The following is a 19,184-nucleotide window of genomic DNA, read 5'->3' on the forward strand; positions in this document are numbered from 1 at the left end:
ACAGATACTAATGTATTTTTATTCATACTCGTAGAAGTTCCACAGTCATTGTGGAAGCCATCTTGCGACCACCCAAACAAGTACATGTAAGATTTACAAACACGTTGTACATAACCTCTTCTCTGATCTCTGAACCAAACCAGTTAACTGTTTACCGAAGGATGAATATTTTAGTATCGTTCGTAGTTAAGTCCCGTGGTTACACTTGGATGACTTACGGTAAGAAGCCGAAGGACTACGTCCTTGGAACAAAGCCGTGATCACTCGAGCCTTGTATTAGGCTGTTACTGACGACTATGGTCAAAAAGTTCAAGACAAAAGTTCCAAAGACGAATAAAAGGTTGATTATATGCGGTAGTACCCGCACCACAGCCGCAAAAATCTTTCTTAACTTACGTACTTATTTGCTTCTGTGAGCCCTCGCCCAACCGCGACCTACCAGTACCTCGTCCAGACGAAGACTGCTTGCATACCACCCGGCCTGTCAGCCAATCACGCCACAGCACTCATAAAACCACAGCAGGATACAATTTCTGACCCCCTCGTAGCGAGGTGTTTTTTTAAACAAAGATTACACTACGTAAAATCACGTGGTCTGGTGACCTCACTTTTGACCAATCACAAAAATACCTTACAAAATTATCAGCCAATAAGAGCGCATAGCAACAGTCGCCCGACACCTTCCAATGTTTTTACCCCAAAATTACTGAATTTTCCGTTTTCCCTTATTTCCTTCTCAAGCAACAGGCCAAACTATTGTATCAGCTTTTAGAAGAAGAATCATGGTGAAAACTAAGTACTAAAGAAAATTATGTCAATAATCTCATTAATGAATAAAGTAAAACAAAATCATATTTAAAAATATGTTAAATCACATACCAAAGTAAATTTACCAAAAAAAAATGTAAAAACAAAGCCTTGGGGCTTATTTATTACCATTAAATCAAACCATTTAATAAATGGGGAGGACAGGGTCTTTCAAAGTTACAACTTAGATAACTACCCCCTTAAGTATAAACTCATCTTCCACTGGAGCAAACACATGCTATAGTTAGGGAAAAGATCATATTGTTTTATTGTACATCTCTTATTGGGTTGCTTTCAAACCACAAATGCTCGCCGATTTATTTTTATTGTTCTGAATTTATCTGTTTTAGACAAATTTATCATAAATTATTTAATCATAAAAATGCAGCACATAAATTTTACCACTTTTTTGGTGGAGTAAGTATTACAAAACAGCCTTTGTTTTTCCTATCCGCAATGGCTATGAAGGTTGGTGGTAGTCATAAGGTCATACCCATAAGTCTGCTGAGTAGGTCCTGGCCCTAAACGTGAAATTCAATAAAACGTTTTCATCAACATGTTTGAAAGTGTCACTAAATAGCTAGAATGACTCTCTTCTAAAATGATCCAGCTCACAAAGCTTTCCTGTTTAATATATTCAATTAATTTTTCTCTTTTCTTATAAATATAATGTATTTGATCCCATTGAAGTAGTTTATCCTGATTAGTAAGCTTAAATTTCTAATTCAATAGAAAAAAATTCTTCAAGAGTTTTTGCCAATTGTGAGGGTTCAGTTATTGATTTCCTGTTTTCAGCTCTTATGGCCGCGACATTTTTCATGGCCCTATCTATGGTGTATTGGCGTGCTTTCCGGGGTTATTTCGGTATGGGTTTTAAAACACAGACCTGTAAACAAGGAAACTATAAAAGGACTTTGCAGGTAAATAATATGCTTTGCAGATTTGTGTCAAATTACTCTCGACAACACACATTTAAACATCAGAACATATTTATATATACAGTATAAGCAAAATGTAGCAGGCTCCCAAATGGAAATGTCTACACAAAGTTAACCAACCAAAATGCAAATTATCTTTGAACGTATATTTGAGATTCTTCGCTTATCGTCTTGACAGCCATTTCGTTATTTTCCATAGAAGCATTTCAACTTTAGAAATTCAAACAGTGGTAACACCGGCAGAAAAAAGGGGTTATCCGTAAATTTTTTGTCCCCGGGTTGTCGTGCGCTCTGAGGCAGGGTGGCTTAATCTCGACGCTGGCACGACTCACAATCAGAAACGCGGAGTTGGTACCCCACGTGGCACACAGTACACTCAGGTCTCGCACGTTTCCCTCTCGCCTCCGGCTGTCCGTGCGAACCTGCACTACCTCGACCTCTGCCCACGCAGTTCACACACACAGGGGGCTAAGCCCCCTCACGAAGTTCCTTCCTCGCTCGCCGCTCGGCAAGCGAGTGTCCGAACCTCCCCCGCTGGCCACGAGGCTCACGACCTGTGCGGGAGGGCGGGCGTGACCTTGCCCGCAGCGTCCAGGGACATGCAACGGCACGCGCAGGCCGTCACGGGACACTCCGAGTGATCGCTGCAACAGTGGACCCCCCCGCGCTTTAAAAAAAAGGCTTCGGTCCCTCCGATCCCCTGAATTTATTTCTATATCTTAGAATTTCAAATTTGGAATTATTAAATCTATTATTAAGGCCTACTAAACGGATGACTTTAAAGCAGAAAAGAAACAATCCACATTCAGTGTAACGTCATTACAAAGTACAGTAGACTCCCAATTATCCAGGTGCGTGTTATCCGGTTTGTGGGTTAACTGTGCCATATTTCACTTCCATAAACCATAAACAAAGAAAAAAAATTTTTTTTTTTACTTTTTACTTTCATGTGTGAACAATGGCAACAAATTAGTAATGCATTAATTAATAATGTGACAACTCAACGAATAATATTTTGCCATTATGTTAATAGTTATTCACTTCCTTCATTGCATATTTATTTCCAATGGCACCCAAGTGTTCACCAATGTTTATATTCCGCCAACCTGTATGTCAGCAGCATCTCTGGAGAGAAAAGTCAGAAGGAAAGGGCATAAGGAAGGGTGACAGAAGCGGGAAGGAATAAGGGCAGAGGGAAGGGTGACAGAAGAGAGAAAGAAAGGGCAGAAGGAAGGGTGATAGAAGAGAGAAATAAAGGGCAGAAGGAAGGGTGATAGAAGAGGGAAGGAATAATGGCAGAAGGAAGGGTGATAGAAGAGAGAAGAAAAGGGTGGAAGGAAGGGTGACAGAAGCGGGAAGGAATAAGGGCAGAAGGAAGGGTGATAGAAGAGAGAAGGAAAGGGCACAAGGAAGGGTGTCAGAAGCGGGAAGGAATAAGGGCAGAAGGAAGGGTGCCATAAGCGGGAAGGAATAAGGGCAGAAGGAAGGGTGACAGGAGAGGGAAGAGTTCGGGGCAGAAGGAAGGATGATAGAAGAGAGAAGAAAAGGGCGGAAGGAAGGGTGACAGAAGCAGGAAGGAATAAGGGCAGAAGGAAGGGTGATAGAAGAGAGAAGGAAGGGTGACGGAAGAGGGAAGGAATAAGGGCAGAAGGAAGGGTGATGGAAGAGGGAAGGAATAAGGGCAGAAGGAAGGGTGATAGAAGAGAGAAGGAAGGGTGACGGAAGAGGGAAGGAATAAGGGCAGAAGGAAGGGTGACGGAAGCAGAGAGGAATAAGGGCGGAAGGAAGGGTGACAGGAGACGGAAGGAAGGGTGACGGGAGAGGGAAGGAATAAGGGCAGAAGGAAGGGTGACGGAAGCAGAGAGGAATAAGGGCGGAAGGAAGGGTGACAGGAGACGGAAGGAAGGGTGACGGGAGAGGGAAGGAATAAGGGCAGAAGGAAGGGTGATAGAAGAGAGAAGGAAGGGTGACGGAAGAGGGAAGGAATAAGGGCAGAAGGAAGGGTGATGGAAGAGGGAAGGAATAAGGGCAGAAGGAAGGGTGACGGAAGCAGAGAGGAATAAGGGCGGAAGGAAGGGTGACAGGAGACGGAAGGAAGGGTGACGGGAGAGGGAAGGAATAAGGGCAGAAGGAAGGGTGACAGAAGAGGGAAGGAATAAAGGCAGAAGGAAGGGTGACAGAAGCGGGAAGGAAGGGTGACAGGAGAGAGGGAAGGAGCCGAGGGCGACCGGCGAGCGGGCAGGCACGCACCTGAACCACTGCGTGACGTGCGCGACGTGGCCCCCGTGCCGGCAGGACTGGCACCAGGTGAACCAGGAGGAGAACTCGGCGAGGCGGGAGGGCGCCGCGCCGGCACGGCCGTCGCCGTGCAGGCCCGAGGGCGTGCCCATGTGCGCCAGGCAGATGGCGCAGCGCGGCAGGGGCTTGCGGCACTGCGGGCACGATGACATCTGCACACGCCGAGGGACCAGCGTTACATTACCTCACATCACACATTTGTGGCATTAGAAAATGTTAAATATTTTAATAATCTTAGTATGACACACTAACGTTATATTTTAACTAATTTTCTCATCAAAAATTAGTTGCCATTTACTATAAAGTTTTTTAAGAGACCGTTACTTGCTTTCAGTCATTCAATGATTTTTATCATTCATTTAATAAAATTATTAATGGGTACACTTTCAACAACAATAAGGTATAAATCTTATGATTTGTTCCACAAATTTCTGAACATTGACCATAAATTAATCCATTCCGATTTAATATTATTCTTGCTTGATTTAATCGTCCGGGTGTTCCGTCGATTTTAACCCCACTAGATGGTAGTGTTCAACTAGTTAGTACTCAACACACGTTTCAGATTTTAATTAGGTAAGTTCTTACAATGAGATTTAAAAAAAAAATAAAGGTGCTTCTCTCATGTATCGAGATCATAAACAGTAAGGTTTTTAATGGGCCCCCCTAGTCAGGGGTGTATCCGTGCCAGTGAGGCGGGATGATAACTGCGACACTCACTGGTACTTCAAGCGCTGTACATATCTTCTCTAAGTGCAAGGCTCTGTAATACAACAGCTTACCCCGAGGACTACACGTGCGATTTGATCTCACAAATATTTACAACGTTCCATTTGACAATCGCTTCGCGTAAGCCTGCTCAAAAGTTTTTTTTTTTTTTTTTTTTAACCCAACACACATTTGTCTTTAGACCCGGCATTTTTTTGCCACGCAAACATGTTCTGCCAAAACTTTGCAGTGAAACCTCAAATTTTACATTCTCATTATTCACGCAGTTGTCTAAAATACAGTTTATTATACGTGATTACACAACACGGAAAATGAATCTCGATATGTATTTACATATAAAAACACAGGAAATCAACGCAATTCTGGAACGAAAGGATCATGGTGTGTTATAGATTTGTAACACGGTGAAAAAAAATTTTGAGAAGTTAATATTTTAATGTTTGAATGTGAGTAATTTTCTTTTGACATAGCATCAATCGATAGCATCAATATTCAATACAAATGTAGCTAACAGAAGTGATACATAATAATTTATTTTAATACTCTTTCCATTTTATTATACCTCAAAGAAAAATGTGTGCAAAACTTGAGCTTGACTCGATTTTTTTAAGTACCCCTTGGTATTATTACAAAATTCTTCAGTTTGACTCGATTAAAAAATCTGCTGTCTCTCACATTTATACCGGCGAGATGTAAGCTTTTGGACATACACCATTGCTATGCACATGTATGTCTGTAGAAGAAAACTACAAAAAAAAAAGACGAAACAAACACAATAGTTTTCCAAAAACAGAAATGAACGAAAACTATTGTGTTTGTTTAGTCTTTTTGTTTTGCAGTGTTTTTGTCTCGTTTCAACTGTTGTGCTGAATTTTTTGAGTTCGGTATTTTTGTGCTGTCATCATTTGTGGGTTTTTTTTTCATTCTGTTAGTCCATTTTTCTTTGTTTTTCTTTGTTTGTTGACCATATTCCTGTTTTGGAGTATTGTGTGGTGTTTATATCCTGACAACAGCAATTTTTTTGGTTAATTTGTGTTTTTGTCATTTGTGTTTTTTGTAGTTTTATTCTACAGACATACATGTGCTTAGCAATTGCGTATGTCCAAAAGCTAACATCAAGTCATGCACTCCCATTGCACAAATCTTTCAAAGATAATAGCACAATGTATGTAAAAATCAAGTACCTTGAGCTTCTGCGATGTGGCGCCGAGCCGCGCGAACGCGTTCCGGTTGCGGCTGAGTCCCTGCATCTGGGCGGAAATGCTCTTCCCGCAGAAGTTGCACGACACGAACACCTGCTGGGGTGGCTTCTCGCTGGGGCTGAACGTGTTCATCGCGATGTCGAAGTGCGCTCGCTGGTGCCACAGCCGCCATATGTTCAACAGCATCCGGTAGCTGCGACAGAGGCGCATTCACAATCGTCCAATCACGCCCACGGCACAATGTGAGATCCTCAAAAGCTCGGCACTTTCGGCGCTTGTGCTGGAACGTCAATAAATGAACCAAAGCACTAACAAAATCAAGCTGCTTTTAACAACTTTAGAAGTGCTATCTATCTTTGCAGTTCTAGCAAAGTATGCATTTCTGAAACACATGTATATTCATATACATATTTGAATATCTAGTAAAATAACAGACGCCTAACCTCTATCCCGGGGGTGGCCACATAAGCATGTTTGCATGGTAACTGTGTGAAGCTATTTTTTTTTTCTACATATAATGTTCTGCATCATGTTTGGTTGGACTCCCAACAAAAAAAAAAGCTGAAGTGTAGTGTTTGCATTGTGGAAACATTTTTTAAAGACATGTATTTTATGGAAGTGACCGAGTTTAACGATGGAGATTCTAATTCACATTTATTAACCATCATCAGACGTGGCGAGGCACCGATTCCGCAAAGTTTTGGGCGGAACAACACGAAGTTGGCAACGTAAGAAAGTGGCTTCACCGACTGCCGACAATTCCCAGCTCCATGCCTTCATCAATGGGCGAACTTAAATTTTTTACCAACAACATATTCCACACATAGCTTAATGCCATTTTTTAAAATAAATTTTTGACTTGATGTTTGTAAATGCCATTTCTGAAGTCTGGATGTTCGTTTCTAACCGGAAAATGGCAGAAGAAAAGGAAAGTAAATTTTTTGTTTACAATTTTTTATTTTGGTAAATTTATACTTCATGCACATGATTTTCGCAAGTCCATTAAATGACATTAAAAATTTTTTTTTTTAATATAAGAGACTTTTGACAAATGTATAAGTATATTTGAGTACAAATGTTGCTAGATTATACTTCAAATGACAATTTTTTATAAATTGTCTGGTTTTTTTTAAAAAACTTTATAGTCAGGAGGACTATTTTAAATGCTGAGTCAAACTTATTTTCTTTTGGTGAATTCACAAATATATTTAAATTTATGACACCAAACTAACGAATACATCAACCTTGCTCTCTTTTCCAACAAAGAATTGAAGAAAAAAAAAGAGTTTCGCTTTTAGTTTCAATTAAATTTTTAAAAATGAACTAGTATATATCATTTCTTGAACACCCGCGGACTGCTACCGTCCGTGCTCACCTGGCTATCCACTCCTGGATGACGGAGTCCTGCACCACCTCGGGCTCGAACATGCGTATGCCCAGGAGGCTTGCGCTCTGCACGTCGCCTGTGCGGTCCAGGTAGTTCTGCAGCAGCTGCACGCCGTGGCTGCTGGCCCCTGCCCACACACACACACCGCCCCCTCAGCCACCCCTAAGCCCCCCTCAACCACCCCTCAGCCCCCCACAGCCACCACTCAGCCCCCCCTCAGCCCCCCACAGCCACACCTCAGCCCCCCCTCAATACCCCTCAGCCACCTCAGAGCCCCCAACAGCCACTCCTCAGCCCCCCACAGCCACTCCTCAGCCCCCCACAGCCACACCTCAGCCACCACAGCCACACCTCAGCCACTCCTCGGCCCTCCCAGCCGCTCCTCAACCACACCTCAGCCCCCCTCAGCCACGCCTCAGGCCCCTCAGCCACCCCTCAGGCCCCACAGCCCCCGCATCGTGCACCAGCGTCCCTGTCCACCAGCAGCCAACACGACTGCACTGATGTCCTACACTGACCGTCTAGTTCCTGATCAGATGCAACCCATTACTCACACTGGTTATCAACCAACAGAAACTAAAACTGTGTAAGATTTTTATGATTGAAAGAACAAAATAAGAAAAGAACCAACAAATAAGTAAATAAATTTAGTGAAGAAAAGCATTGTCAAGTCAAAAATTTTTAAGATTTAAAAATTACTAAACTGTTATGTTAGTAAAAGTTTCTCTCTGAATGAAACCTTTTAAAATGGGGTTATATTTTCCATTTTGTTCTCGAAATTTAGATTTTTTTATTGTAAATATATTTAATGTAGATATAATGATAAGAGTGGCCATATTCTGCAGATACTGATGATTATTATCAATAATGCTGTATCAGCCAATTCAAATGATTGCACGTTTGAATCAGTACATTAAAATTTAAATGCTACATTGGCAATTAGCAAGAATTCTTTTTTTAAGTGTTCAAATGCATAACAGTTGAAACTTACTTTAGAGGATTGCAACTTCATTACAGAAAACATATTACAAATTGAAAAGAATTTTTTTTGATATCCTTCTGAATTTTTTTTATATTTATTAACGGTTCAAAATAAAGTACAGTACCATATTTACTTGAGTTTAAGACACAATCAATTTATGGCAGGCACAATTATCTTCTAGTCCTTGGTTTAGCAAAATAATTATGTACAAATTTGAGATGCATTTTAAAATTTAATTTCTAGAACAAATTAAAATTGTAAAATGGAGAATGGCATCGATTGCAAGATGCATCCAATTTTCAGAATACAAAAAAAAATTGCAAAATGTTATGTTTTAAAATTTAGTTAATTATGTGATTTTATTCTTAATTTTATAATTGAATTTTTAGTTTTTTACTAACTGCATAATTTTATGAAGAAAAATTTTTAAAATTACATTTTTGAAGCAATTTTATAAGTTTTACGAAATGTGGAAACAAAAAAAGAATTAACTCTTTGTAACTAACCACAACACGATTATTTGGGAAAAAATTTAATTAGGAATATTTAACAAACTGTTTACATATAGCAAGTAACAAGCATTATATAGCCTATCTCACTACAAAATTTATTACAAAAAAAAAATTAGTTTATATGGTGAAACATCCTAAGAAATTAATCATAGAGTAAAAGTAACGGCCTGAAAATATTGTAACACAACATGACAGATGAAGCCTAGGCTTTCTTGCAGGTATTTTGCAACAATATATATTCAGGGACTGGAAAAATTCACTGTTTAGATGGCCATCAGGATAGACTGCACATTCCCCTGTACACTCGGGCAAATAACACAAGTTCATTGTCTGCCGACTTGTGAGTCGTCTCAGCTGGTTCGTCTGTGATTCGATCCTTCTTTGGTTGAAGGGTATAAATATTTGGTTGACGAGATTCATCCAGATGAACAGTAAGCCAATAGCAAAAATCATTATAAAGGTATATGTATTTCAATTCTAGCCTATCGCCGAATGAATCCGCAAATTTTTCCGGTCTCTATATATAGTTGATGAGTAGGGACAAGATTTTATGGCTTTAATTTTAGTCCAATTTTGTTTTTTTTTAACGCTGTTGTGTAATACTTACTCCACCGATAAAATAATCTGTATTAAATTGGTGTCTGAAACCAGTACGTTAAAAACATTAAAAAAAATGAAATGGTGATTATTTGTGGTTTAGAAGTGATTCGATAAGAGATGCACACAGGAGAGAGACGGAAGGGGTGAGGGGGGGTGGTAAGGGGGGGAAGGGCGAGAGGTCACCGGTCAGCAGGATGCCCGCCAGGTCTCCCTCCTGCACCAGCTTGCCGGTCAGCACGCGGAGGAAGTCGGCGAGACGGCGGTCCCCGAGGTAGGTCAGGGCGAACGCCACCCGGTCCTCCACCGCCATCCCCGACTCGTTCTGCCCCGCGCGACGGCAACACAACACAACACAAGGTCGGTAGAAACGCCTTTGGTACCTATCAATAGTAAGTAGGGTTATTCATGTTTTTGTCAGAAATATTTGCTGTCACAGTATCTTGATAGTTGGGGTATAATTGGATATTTTAAAACTTTTGAAAAAAAAAAAAAAAAAACCTAGAGCTCAAAACTAAAAGAAATTTTTTTTTTTCATTTCGGATTTTTTTTTGATTCAGAACCGTGAATAATTGGCCTATCTACTGTTCACGGTTTGATATTGAGTTATGTGACAAGCTGTGTACATTGAGGTGGTTCGGTGGTAGGGCACTGAATTTCGTTGCCACTTTTGTGGTTTTCATTCTAAAACATTTATTTGCAAAATAGTGCATACGTATGAACGTGAAACAATTTAACCAAATCATCATTACAATAATAAAATATAACTTCTTGTAATTATGTAATTATAATTATGTAATTATAATTACTTCTGTACACCCACCCCTCAAAGTAACGCTCTAATTCATTCCAGGAAAAAAAAAAAACACTAATCAAAACAGCTCTAACCAAATACGTTTTTCCCATAAGAATGTTTGTTAGTCAAAATAATTTTCATTTTCCAATCAGGCGTATGTGCCTAATCAAGACACTGCTCCCGTTAAAATTAATCTACTGTACAAATATATATTTTAAGTAACTACATTTGAATAAATAATGAAAAACATTTTAAAGACTAAACACCTGAAATTATATATTTTAAAAATACACGTACCATATTATGTATTTATATAATAGGGCTTGGCATAGTATTCCAAAGTAAGTAGGCACGATAAACAACATTTCTGAGTCACCAAATAATGTTATTAATACAGGAGATATACTTCAGTTCCAATACGAATTTTAAAAAAGCATAAACTTAACGTTTTCAATTATTAGAAAGATTATTTAATCGGTTAACGTAATTCCCGACCATGTTGTTTACTAAATGCCTGTCTGCCATGAATTGCCACTAGCGTATCCTATTATACGCGAGGTAAACTAGCCCTTAAAGCTTCTAGCTCTACTCTACAGAGCTGCTGCTGAAATGTGAGTTGGCATACATAAATATTGTTTTTTATTCATCACACTATTAATTCGTTGCAGTATTGTATTTAATGCTAAAGAAGTGCTATTGCCATTGTGCGCGCATGGAAACAAAAATTCACGTAAAAGAAAACAGTGCTGCTTCAAATCATACCATAATTTATAGGCATCGTTACCTCAAAATCGTGCCAATCAAAAAGCATTACTTCGAGGGGTGGGTGTACAAGGTTCCCACACTCTCACTTCGGCCAAATTTTCCTGAATTTTTTCTGTTCCCCCATCCCATCTAACAGTTTTACATATTTCATGAGTCTAAAATACAAAATTCTAACAAAATATACTTCAACGAACATGCATAAAATGCCAAATGACTATACGTAAAATGTTTTCCTGCACAATATAAAGTTTGCACTGTCATCATTTCAATCAACACTGCATAACTACTACATAGCTCTACCAGTCTGGATAAGAAAACTACTATCTAGCAAAATTATTCTTTTATTGCAATCATGTGACAGTGCTTCAAATTAATTAATATATGTGTTTGTATAACACATGTTTAATTAATGCTAGCAAATATCAAATACGGATCATTAAATTAACATAAATTTATAATTAAAATACGTTCAGTTTTAAGGCACTAAGAGTTTATATTGTCTAAAAAATATATATCTGCTAGCCTACTGTTTTGTAGTTCTTACTTATTATTAGAGCCACGGAATTTTCGCGCATTTATTTAGTCGCAAGCTAGAATGCAAACCTCCACACTGTCACAATGTGTTCATGATTGGCCCGCAGTTATCTGGACACGCCCCTCTACGACCGTGAGCCAACAACGCCCAGCTAGGAGAGAAGTAAGCGAGTCAGGTAGTGCCAAATAACAAGGATAAAAATTTTCTCGCTAAGAAATCAACCAATGGGAAAGTAAACATGGGTCGAGCACACCTATAACTTTGAATTCTGTCCTGAGGCCAGGGGAATCCGCGAAATTTCCAGGACTTTACTTAATTGTTAGAAGTGAGCAAGCGCTCACCAAGACGGCATCGTAGTTATCTCCTTCCGCGGTGAGGAAGCCGAAAGCCGCGCGCAGGTAGGGGTCGGTCAGCTGTGACACGGATGTCTGGCACAGCTCCCGCCACATGTTGTTGCGACTGTCTGAGAAGCCTGCGCAGACGAAACAACCCCAGCCACGTCACGGGGACCACAAAGCAGCAAAGTCTTTTTTCCTAGCAGCAGCAGTGCATTCCTACCGAGACAAGCATGTATTCGATAATTCGTAAAACACTTAAAAACCAACCTTCAGTGCAGTTTCAAGTACAGTACTACTTATTTTTCACAATGCTTGAAATTGAGGACATTTAATAAATTTTTTAATTCAGATTACTTCATGCTCTGGTAAAATTGTGCTTGATAACTACAGACAGTTGTATTCAGAGGCACAATTTGACTGGTTGAAAGACCTTTCGTTTTTGATTGGCTGTGATTGGCGAGGAAACTTGTGCTGGTGATCGGAACAGTTAAAATGTTGTTGTTATACAATTGAGTATTTATGTTACGCTTGAAAATACCTGTAGTAAATTTTAATTTATTCCACCGACCAGAGGAGTATGGAGATGACTTGATGTAAGTTTTTGGACATACGCCATTGCTAAGAACTTTTTCTGTTGAAAAAAAAATTTAAAAAATATTAAAAAAATAAAGAAATAAATAAATAAAACCCAAAAAAGACAAAAAAAAAATCACAAAATTAAGCAAAAAATTGCTGTTGTCAAGAAGGATATAAACACCACAAAATATTTCGTAACAGGAATATGATCAACACAACAAAGAAAAACAAAGAAAAATGTACTAAGAGAACGAAAAAAAAAAAACCACAAATGATGACGACACAGAAATATTGAACCCCGAAAAAATTCAGCATAACGGTTGAAACGAAACAAAAACACGACAAAACGAAAAGACGAAACAAACACAATAGTTTTCCAAAACTTGGGTTTTATTTATTTATTTCTTTATTATTTTTTTAATATTTTTATTTTTTTTATTTTTTCTTCAACAGAAAAAGTTCTTAGCAAATGCGTATGTCCAAAAACCTTACAACAGGTCATGCACTCCCATTTCACAAATCTTTCAAAGATAATAGTATGGAGATGCATTTATTTCCCCCGATTACCCGGACAAAAGACATTTTCGCGAAAGATGACTGCCTCGGGGGCACACGACTCACCCGAGAGGGCCAGCGCCACGATGTTGAGGTTGGGGGCGGCGGGAGCCCTCGGGGACGCCGCCCCGCGGTTCAGGATGGCCACGGCAAGCCGCAGCTTCAGGTTGAAGACGGCGATGGCTGCCGCCCGGGAGAAGGCCCCTTCCCCCTCCAGCTGGTCCAGGAAGGAGCCCAGCGCCGTGTCGCGGTCGAACTTCCAGCCGCACAGCAGCAGCGCCTTGGCCCGCTCGTCGCTCCTGGCGGGCAAGCCCACAGCCGGGGTACGCTCCATGGGCACGGCCGACACTTCCACGTCACGCCGTCCAACCTGGTTCCATTTTCACAGTGGTGTTCTAATATAACACAATGTAAAACCTGGGAAGGTTCATTACTCCCGGTAAAAGCTGGGAAGGTTCACTACTCTCGGTAAAAGCTGAGAAGGTTCATTACTCCCAGTAAAAGCTGGGAAGGTTCATTACTCCTTGTAAAAGCTGGGAAGATTCACTACTCTCAGTAAAAGCTGAGAAGGTTCATTACTCCCGGTAAAAGCTGGGAAGGTACATTTCTCCTTGTAAAAGCTGGGAATGTTCATTACTCCCAGTAGAAGAGGGAAGGTTCATTACTCCTTGTAAGCTGGGAAGATTCACTACTCTCGGTAAAAGCTGAGAAGATTCATTACTCCTGGTAAAACCTGGGAAGGTTCATTACTCCCAGTAAAAGTTGGGAAGATTCACTACTTTCGGTAAAAGCTGAGAAGGTTCATTACTCCCGGTACAAGCTGGGAAGGTTCATTACTCCCAGTAGAAGAGGGAAGGTTCATTACTCCTTGTAAAAGCTGGGAATGTTCATTACTCCCAGTAAAAGTTGGGAAGATTCACTACTTTCGGTAAAAGCTGAGAAGGTTCATTACTCCCGGTACAAGCTGGGAAGGTTCATTACTCCCAGTAAAAGTTGGGAAGATTCACTACTTTCGGTAAAAGCTGAGAAGGTTCATTACTCCCGGAAAAAGCTGGGAAGGTTCATTACTCCATGTAAAAGCTGGGAATGTTCATTACTCCCGGTAGAAGAGGGAAGGTTCATTACTCCCTGTAAAAGCTGAGAAGGTTCATTACTCCCAGTAAAAGCTGGGAAGGTTCATTACTCCTTGTAAAAGCTGGGAAGATTCACTACTCTCAGTAAAAGCTGAGAAGGTTCATTACTCCTTGTAAAAGCTGGGAATGTTCATTACTCCTTGTAAAAGCTGGGAAGATTCACTACTCTCGGTAAAAGCTGGGAATGTTCATTACTCCTTGTAAAAGCTGGGAATGTTCATTACTCCTTGTAAAAGCTGGGAATGTTCTAAAAGCTGAGAAGGTTCATTACTCATGGTAAAAGTAGTAATATTTCATTACAACAGGCTATGGTGCGATTCCATCTCTAACGACCTCATGTCAGCAACACATATAGCCAAATACCGTAAAGGCTATTTAATTCGGCACGCTTGGGACCATTAAAATTTTTATATTGCATAATTAATTTTAATTTAAAAAAACAACACTCTAATTTTAGTTTCTCATGTCATACAATGTATTAAAAACAATGAAGGAATGCTCAAAACTGAATTTTATTTATCATTATTTCTCCCCCATAATCATAATTTAATGCCAATTGTAGTTCACATAATTGTACGTTTATCAGCGCCTGTATATTGACAGCTACTAAATTATTTACAGACAAATCAATACCGGTCTTTCGAATGATACAAATTTGAATTAGTACATTAACATTTTAACACCTCACTGACAATCAGCAATGATTTTCTTTAAGTGTTACGGACTGCAACCTCATTACAGAGAACCTTAAGTGGCCCGCCTCGTCAGGGGTGTATCTGTGTTAGTGAGGCGGGATGATAAGCGCGACGTTCGCTGGTGCTTCTAGCGCGGTGTCTCCTCTGGACTGGCGCGCCGTCTTTTTGTCGTCACATGATAACTGTGAAATTTGAGCGGCGACAGTAACATTATTTTGCGGAGAAATGAAGATAAAGGTGTAATGCAAGTCCCTTAAGTGCTTTTTAATAATCTGTAATGGTTGTTTTACGCCTAAAAATTACTCTGAAAACATGCGTTTTGGCCATTTATAACTCCTCTAAAAATATAATTTAAAAACTTCATCCAAAATCAAAAGTACTTTCCGGCCCTCAGCGAACTCTTAAATGCTTTTCGTAAACAGACCCCCACTCTTGATATCTTGAGTAGTTTTGAAATTGCGTTGTTTTTCCTGAAGCTCTGATCACCGTATGTGTGCCTGGGTGCAGTGGCGTAGCCAGGATTTGTGTATGGGGGGTGTTAAGAAGCAAAGCCCCCCCCCCCCCCCATATTAAAGCGGGTGGTCCGGGGGTCCTCCCCCGGGAAAATTTGGATTTTAAGGTGTAAAATAGTGCTATATTAGCAGTTTTCGGTACTTAAATTTTAATATTGTAATGGTAAAAATTTTATTAATTTTAATATGAAATATGTTTGAGTGATGAATAAAAAATTAATTAAAGATTTGGTGCTAAAGGGAGGGGGGGTTTGAACACCTAACCCCCCCCCCCCCCCTGGCTAGGCCCCTGCCCGGGTGGGCGGGGGCCTTAATTTATAGCATATCCCATTTAGAAGAAAGTGTGCTTGTTCGTGAATACGAGGCGGACTGGAGCACGAGGCGGGCAGTGTCACCTCACGGATGATCCGGGCCGCGCGGCCGGGACCCACCTGTATATCCTGACGGTGGAGTGCAGGTTGGGGTCCCCCACGTCCGACCAGGGCAGGCACAGCGTCTCCGACTTGAGCAGCGCGCAGCCGTTGGTCGGCTGGGACGAGTCAAGCTTCAGCACGCACCTGCGCACACCGAGGCCAGGGGGTCCGAGGTTAGCTCCCGGGGCTCGGCCCCCCGAGCGGGGGGACACCGAGGCAACTGCCCGCTCGCGAGGGCGTCGCCAGCCGATGGCCTGGGAGGGGGGGGGGGCAGGCAAGTTGTGGGAAAAGTATGTATTTTTTTTTTAATCTCTAGGGCTCTGGGGGCAAGGGGGGGGGCACATGTCCCCCCTACCCCCCCCCCTCCAGACGACGCCCTTGCCCGCTCGGCTGAAACAACTGCCTTGCCCCGGGAAAAGAAAGCTTGGAAAAAGATCGTGGCTCATACATATCTGCAGTGCCTGCAGACGCTACCCAGCGACTCGTGTAGGGGAATCCGTTCGTTCCAACTGGTACTAGTTGGAAAGGATACGGTAGGGTTGAGTGGTGCACCAAGTATCGAAAAAAAAAACATCTGTACAAAAGACGGAATTTAAAAAAAAATAAAAAATAAAACATAAAAAAATATAAATACATTTCAATTTATACCCGAATGCTCCAACTGGCTACATATTTTGCCAGGCTGTGTTCATGTAATAAAACTTAAATATAATAAAAATATTAAATACAGCAATATCCGGCCAAGCTATATTTACAGACTATATTTCTCAAAAGAAATTCAAGTAAAGCCATCAAAAATCGGTAAAAAAAAAAATCTTCAAATTAGAAGAGCTTACTATTGCCAAAACATATGCCATGCTATATAATATAATTTTTTTTCCCCCTTTGAATTTGCTTTAACCTTTGTATTCTACATATACGTATTGCATTATGTGTTAAGCCTTTAGAATTCTTGTCATTTGTTGTTATTTATTATAACTATATTCAATTTCTGCACATTTAACTGTTGACTGCAAGCGGTATGATGAAATTACACACACACACACACACACACATGTATGTATGTATATAAAGTGTGTGTGTGTTTGTGTGTAATATATATGAAATGTAATATATTTATAATATTTTCCATTTCAAACAAATGGTATTAAATTTTTTTTTTTGGTCCACGTGTTGGGTGATGTTCGTTTCCATCGGTTTGAACCAATTCAGATCTGACATTCGCCCCGCATCAACAAAAACGAGAGATAGTCGGCGCCCGCGGGCGTGAACACGGAGAGCGCGCCCTGACCTGACGCCGGGCAGCCGGCTGGGGACGCCCCGCATGCTGCCGTCCTCCACCAGCGAGTGGCTCAGGGACAGCCAGTGCCACACGCTCCGGAGCTTCTCGTCGTCGTCCACCACGTCGCCGTTCAGCCACAGCTGCTCCTGCGGGCACATCCCCGGCCCACGCGGCACTCGCTGGAGCCACACCACGTCGACCAGTGGTTGTGTATGGGGGGTGTTGAGAAGCATGGCCCCCGGAGAAAATTTCGATTTTAAGGTGTAAAATAGTGCTATTTTCAGCAGTTTTCTTCGGTACTTAAATTTTAAATATTGTAACGGTAAATATTTTATTAATTTTTAATACGAAATTTGTTTGAGTGATTAATAATAAATTGATTAATTTTTTTGGGTGCTAAAGCGGTTGGGGGTGGTTTGAACCCCTAAACCCCACCCCCCCTCCCCCTGGCTACGCCCCTGACGTCAACATGAGTCTCACATATGACGTCTCCCTCAATGTCCCCTGTCCTTTTTTTTTTTTTTTTTTTTTTTTAGACAACTAACCCATCTTTCACAAATAAATAACCAAAATCCAACCTTCAACATCCCCCAGCTAGCCTAGTTCTCTCTCCATCGGTATTTCATTTCATATTTAACATTTTATTTAACAAAAACTAAAACTCATAATAAAATCTGTATACATGAATTTTGTTAAAAAAAAAAAAAAAAATTAGGTCTTTAGTCTAGCAAAACAAATAAAATTAAGGAACTCAATATTAACGACAGACTTTCTAGCACCTTTTCATACTATCGGGAAAAAAATTTTCTCGCGTTCGATTTCGATGTCTTCTTTCTCCCTCTAAGATCATCATTTTCTGTTTGAAACAGGGGGTCACAGTGACCGAGATATCAGACTACCGATCACCCACCAAGCAACCCGGATTCGATCTTCGACCAAACACAGATTTCTCACGTGACAGATGTTGTCATTGGCAAGCGGATTTTCTCTTTCCGTCAATGCTGTATTCTCATCCAATCACCTCTTGCCCAACCCTAATGAGCATAGTAAGAGGTGCAGGCACTTTTGCAAGGGGTTATAAATAGGGACCCAATTTTATCGTTTTATTATTAGGACAGTTTCATTTTTTAAACAGGAGATTTCAGTGTTATTGTTTTTATATTCATATATTGTCTTTATTCATAAAAATTTAAAAATAGTTACTATTCAACAAATATCAAATTAAAATATTTCTTAATACTTATCTCACTGAAAGAGTCTCATTTTTACTAAACAATTTATACAATAAAATCATTAGTAATAAGCATGTTTAGAACAGAACTACGAATTAAAATAAATAAGCACATATTTTTGTTTGAACAATTTGCTAACATAATTAATGCCAAAACGTGTTATAATAAAGAGATGCAAGATCAAATGTAATACACATTAATATTTTCCAATCCATTTAGTTTGTAAAATTGGTGCAAAAATTAATGATACAACAGTATGAACTATAAGCGAACTTAAAACGACGGCAGTGCTGTAATGTGATTTGGCGGCTAGTATCAACAGCCGGAATCCACTGTAATAAATCTGAAATCAAACAGTTAAATTGGTGCCAGATTAAGGGCCCCGTCTACCTGGACACACATACAGAGTGAAGAAGTTCATAAAAAAAAAAATATGTGTTTTAAAAACTGCTCATGATATCCAAGTGCTGTCAGTTTATGAAAAGCTTTTACCAATACGCTGATATCTCCTGTTTAAAAAATGGAAATGTCCTAAAAATAAAATGATAAAATAAGGTCCCTATTTATAACCCCTTGCAAAAGTGCCTGCACCCCTTCCTTTGCCAATCTTTATAAATCACTCATTCCTCTCCCAAAAAAAATTTACTATGCTCATTAGGGATGGGCGAGAGGTGATTGGATGAGAATACAGCATTGATGAAAAGAGAAAATCCACTTGCTAATGACAACATCCGTCACGTGAGAAATCTGTGTTTGATCGAAGATCGAATCCGGGTTGCTTGGTGTTTCATTTTTAAATTGTATTTTTATAACATTAAAAATGGCTAAAACGCATATTTTCAAGGTAATTTTTAGGCATAAACACCAGCAGGGGAAAGGGGTGCCACAGCCCGAGAGTAA

General features: G+C 40.2%; 1 protein-coding gene across 8 annotated transcripts in view; it reads right to left on the reverse strand.

Annotated features, from left to right (window-relative positions):
• Window position 1: 1 nt before the first annotated feature.
• The window catches only part of LOC134537004 (GATOR2 complex protein MIOS), a 44,132-nt gene continuing 24,949 nt past the window's right edge, over window positions 2-19,184 (reverse strand). For 7 of the 8 annotated variants that reach the window (XM_063377164.1, XM_063377165.1, XM_063377162.1 and 4 more), the window contains exons 8-16: window positions 17,062-17,198; window positions 15,789-15,914; window positions 13,084-13,316; window positions 11,890-12,020; window positions 9,639-9,777; window positions 7,350-7,488; window positions 5,957-6,167; window positions 3,996-4,195; window positions 2-2,389 (exon numbers count right to left, since the gene is read on the reverse strand). In XM_063377164.1, coding sequence (XP_063233234.1) covers window positions 2,293-2,389; window positions 3,996-4,195; window positions 5,957-6,167; window positions 7,350-7,488; window positions 9,639-9,777; window positions 11,890-12,020; window positions 13,084-13,316; window positions 15,789-15,914; window positions 17,062-17,198 — 1,413 coding nt within the window. In that variant the 3' untranslated portion in view covers window positions 2-2,292. The remainder of the gene's footprint in view (window positions 2,390-3,995; window positions 4,196-5,956; window positions 6,168-7,349; window positions 7,489-9,638; window positions 9,778-11,889; window positions 12,021-13,083; window positions 13,317-15,788; window positions 15,915-17,061; window positions 17,199-19,184) is intronic. The other variant, XM_063377167.1, reaches the window with a different exon arrangement.

Source organism: Bacillus rossius, chromosome 11 (genome assembly GCF_032445375.1).
Source record: "Bacillus rossius redtenbacheri isolate Brsri chromosome 11, Brsri_v3, whole genome shotgun sequence".
In the NCBI taxonomy this organism is placed as follows: Eukaryota; Metazoa; Arthropoda; class Insecta; order Phasmatodea; family Bacillidae; genus Bacillus; species Bacillus rossius.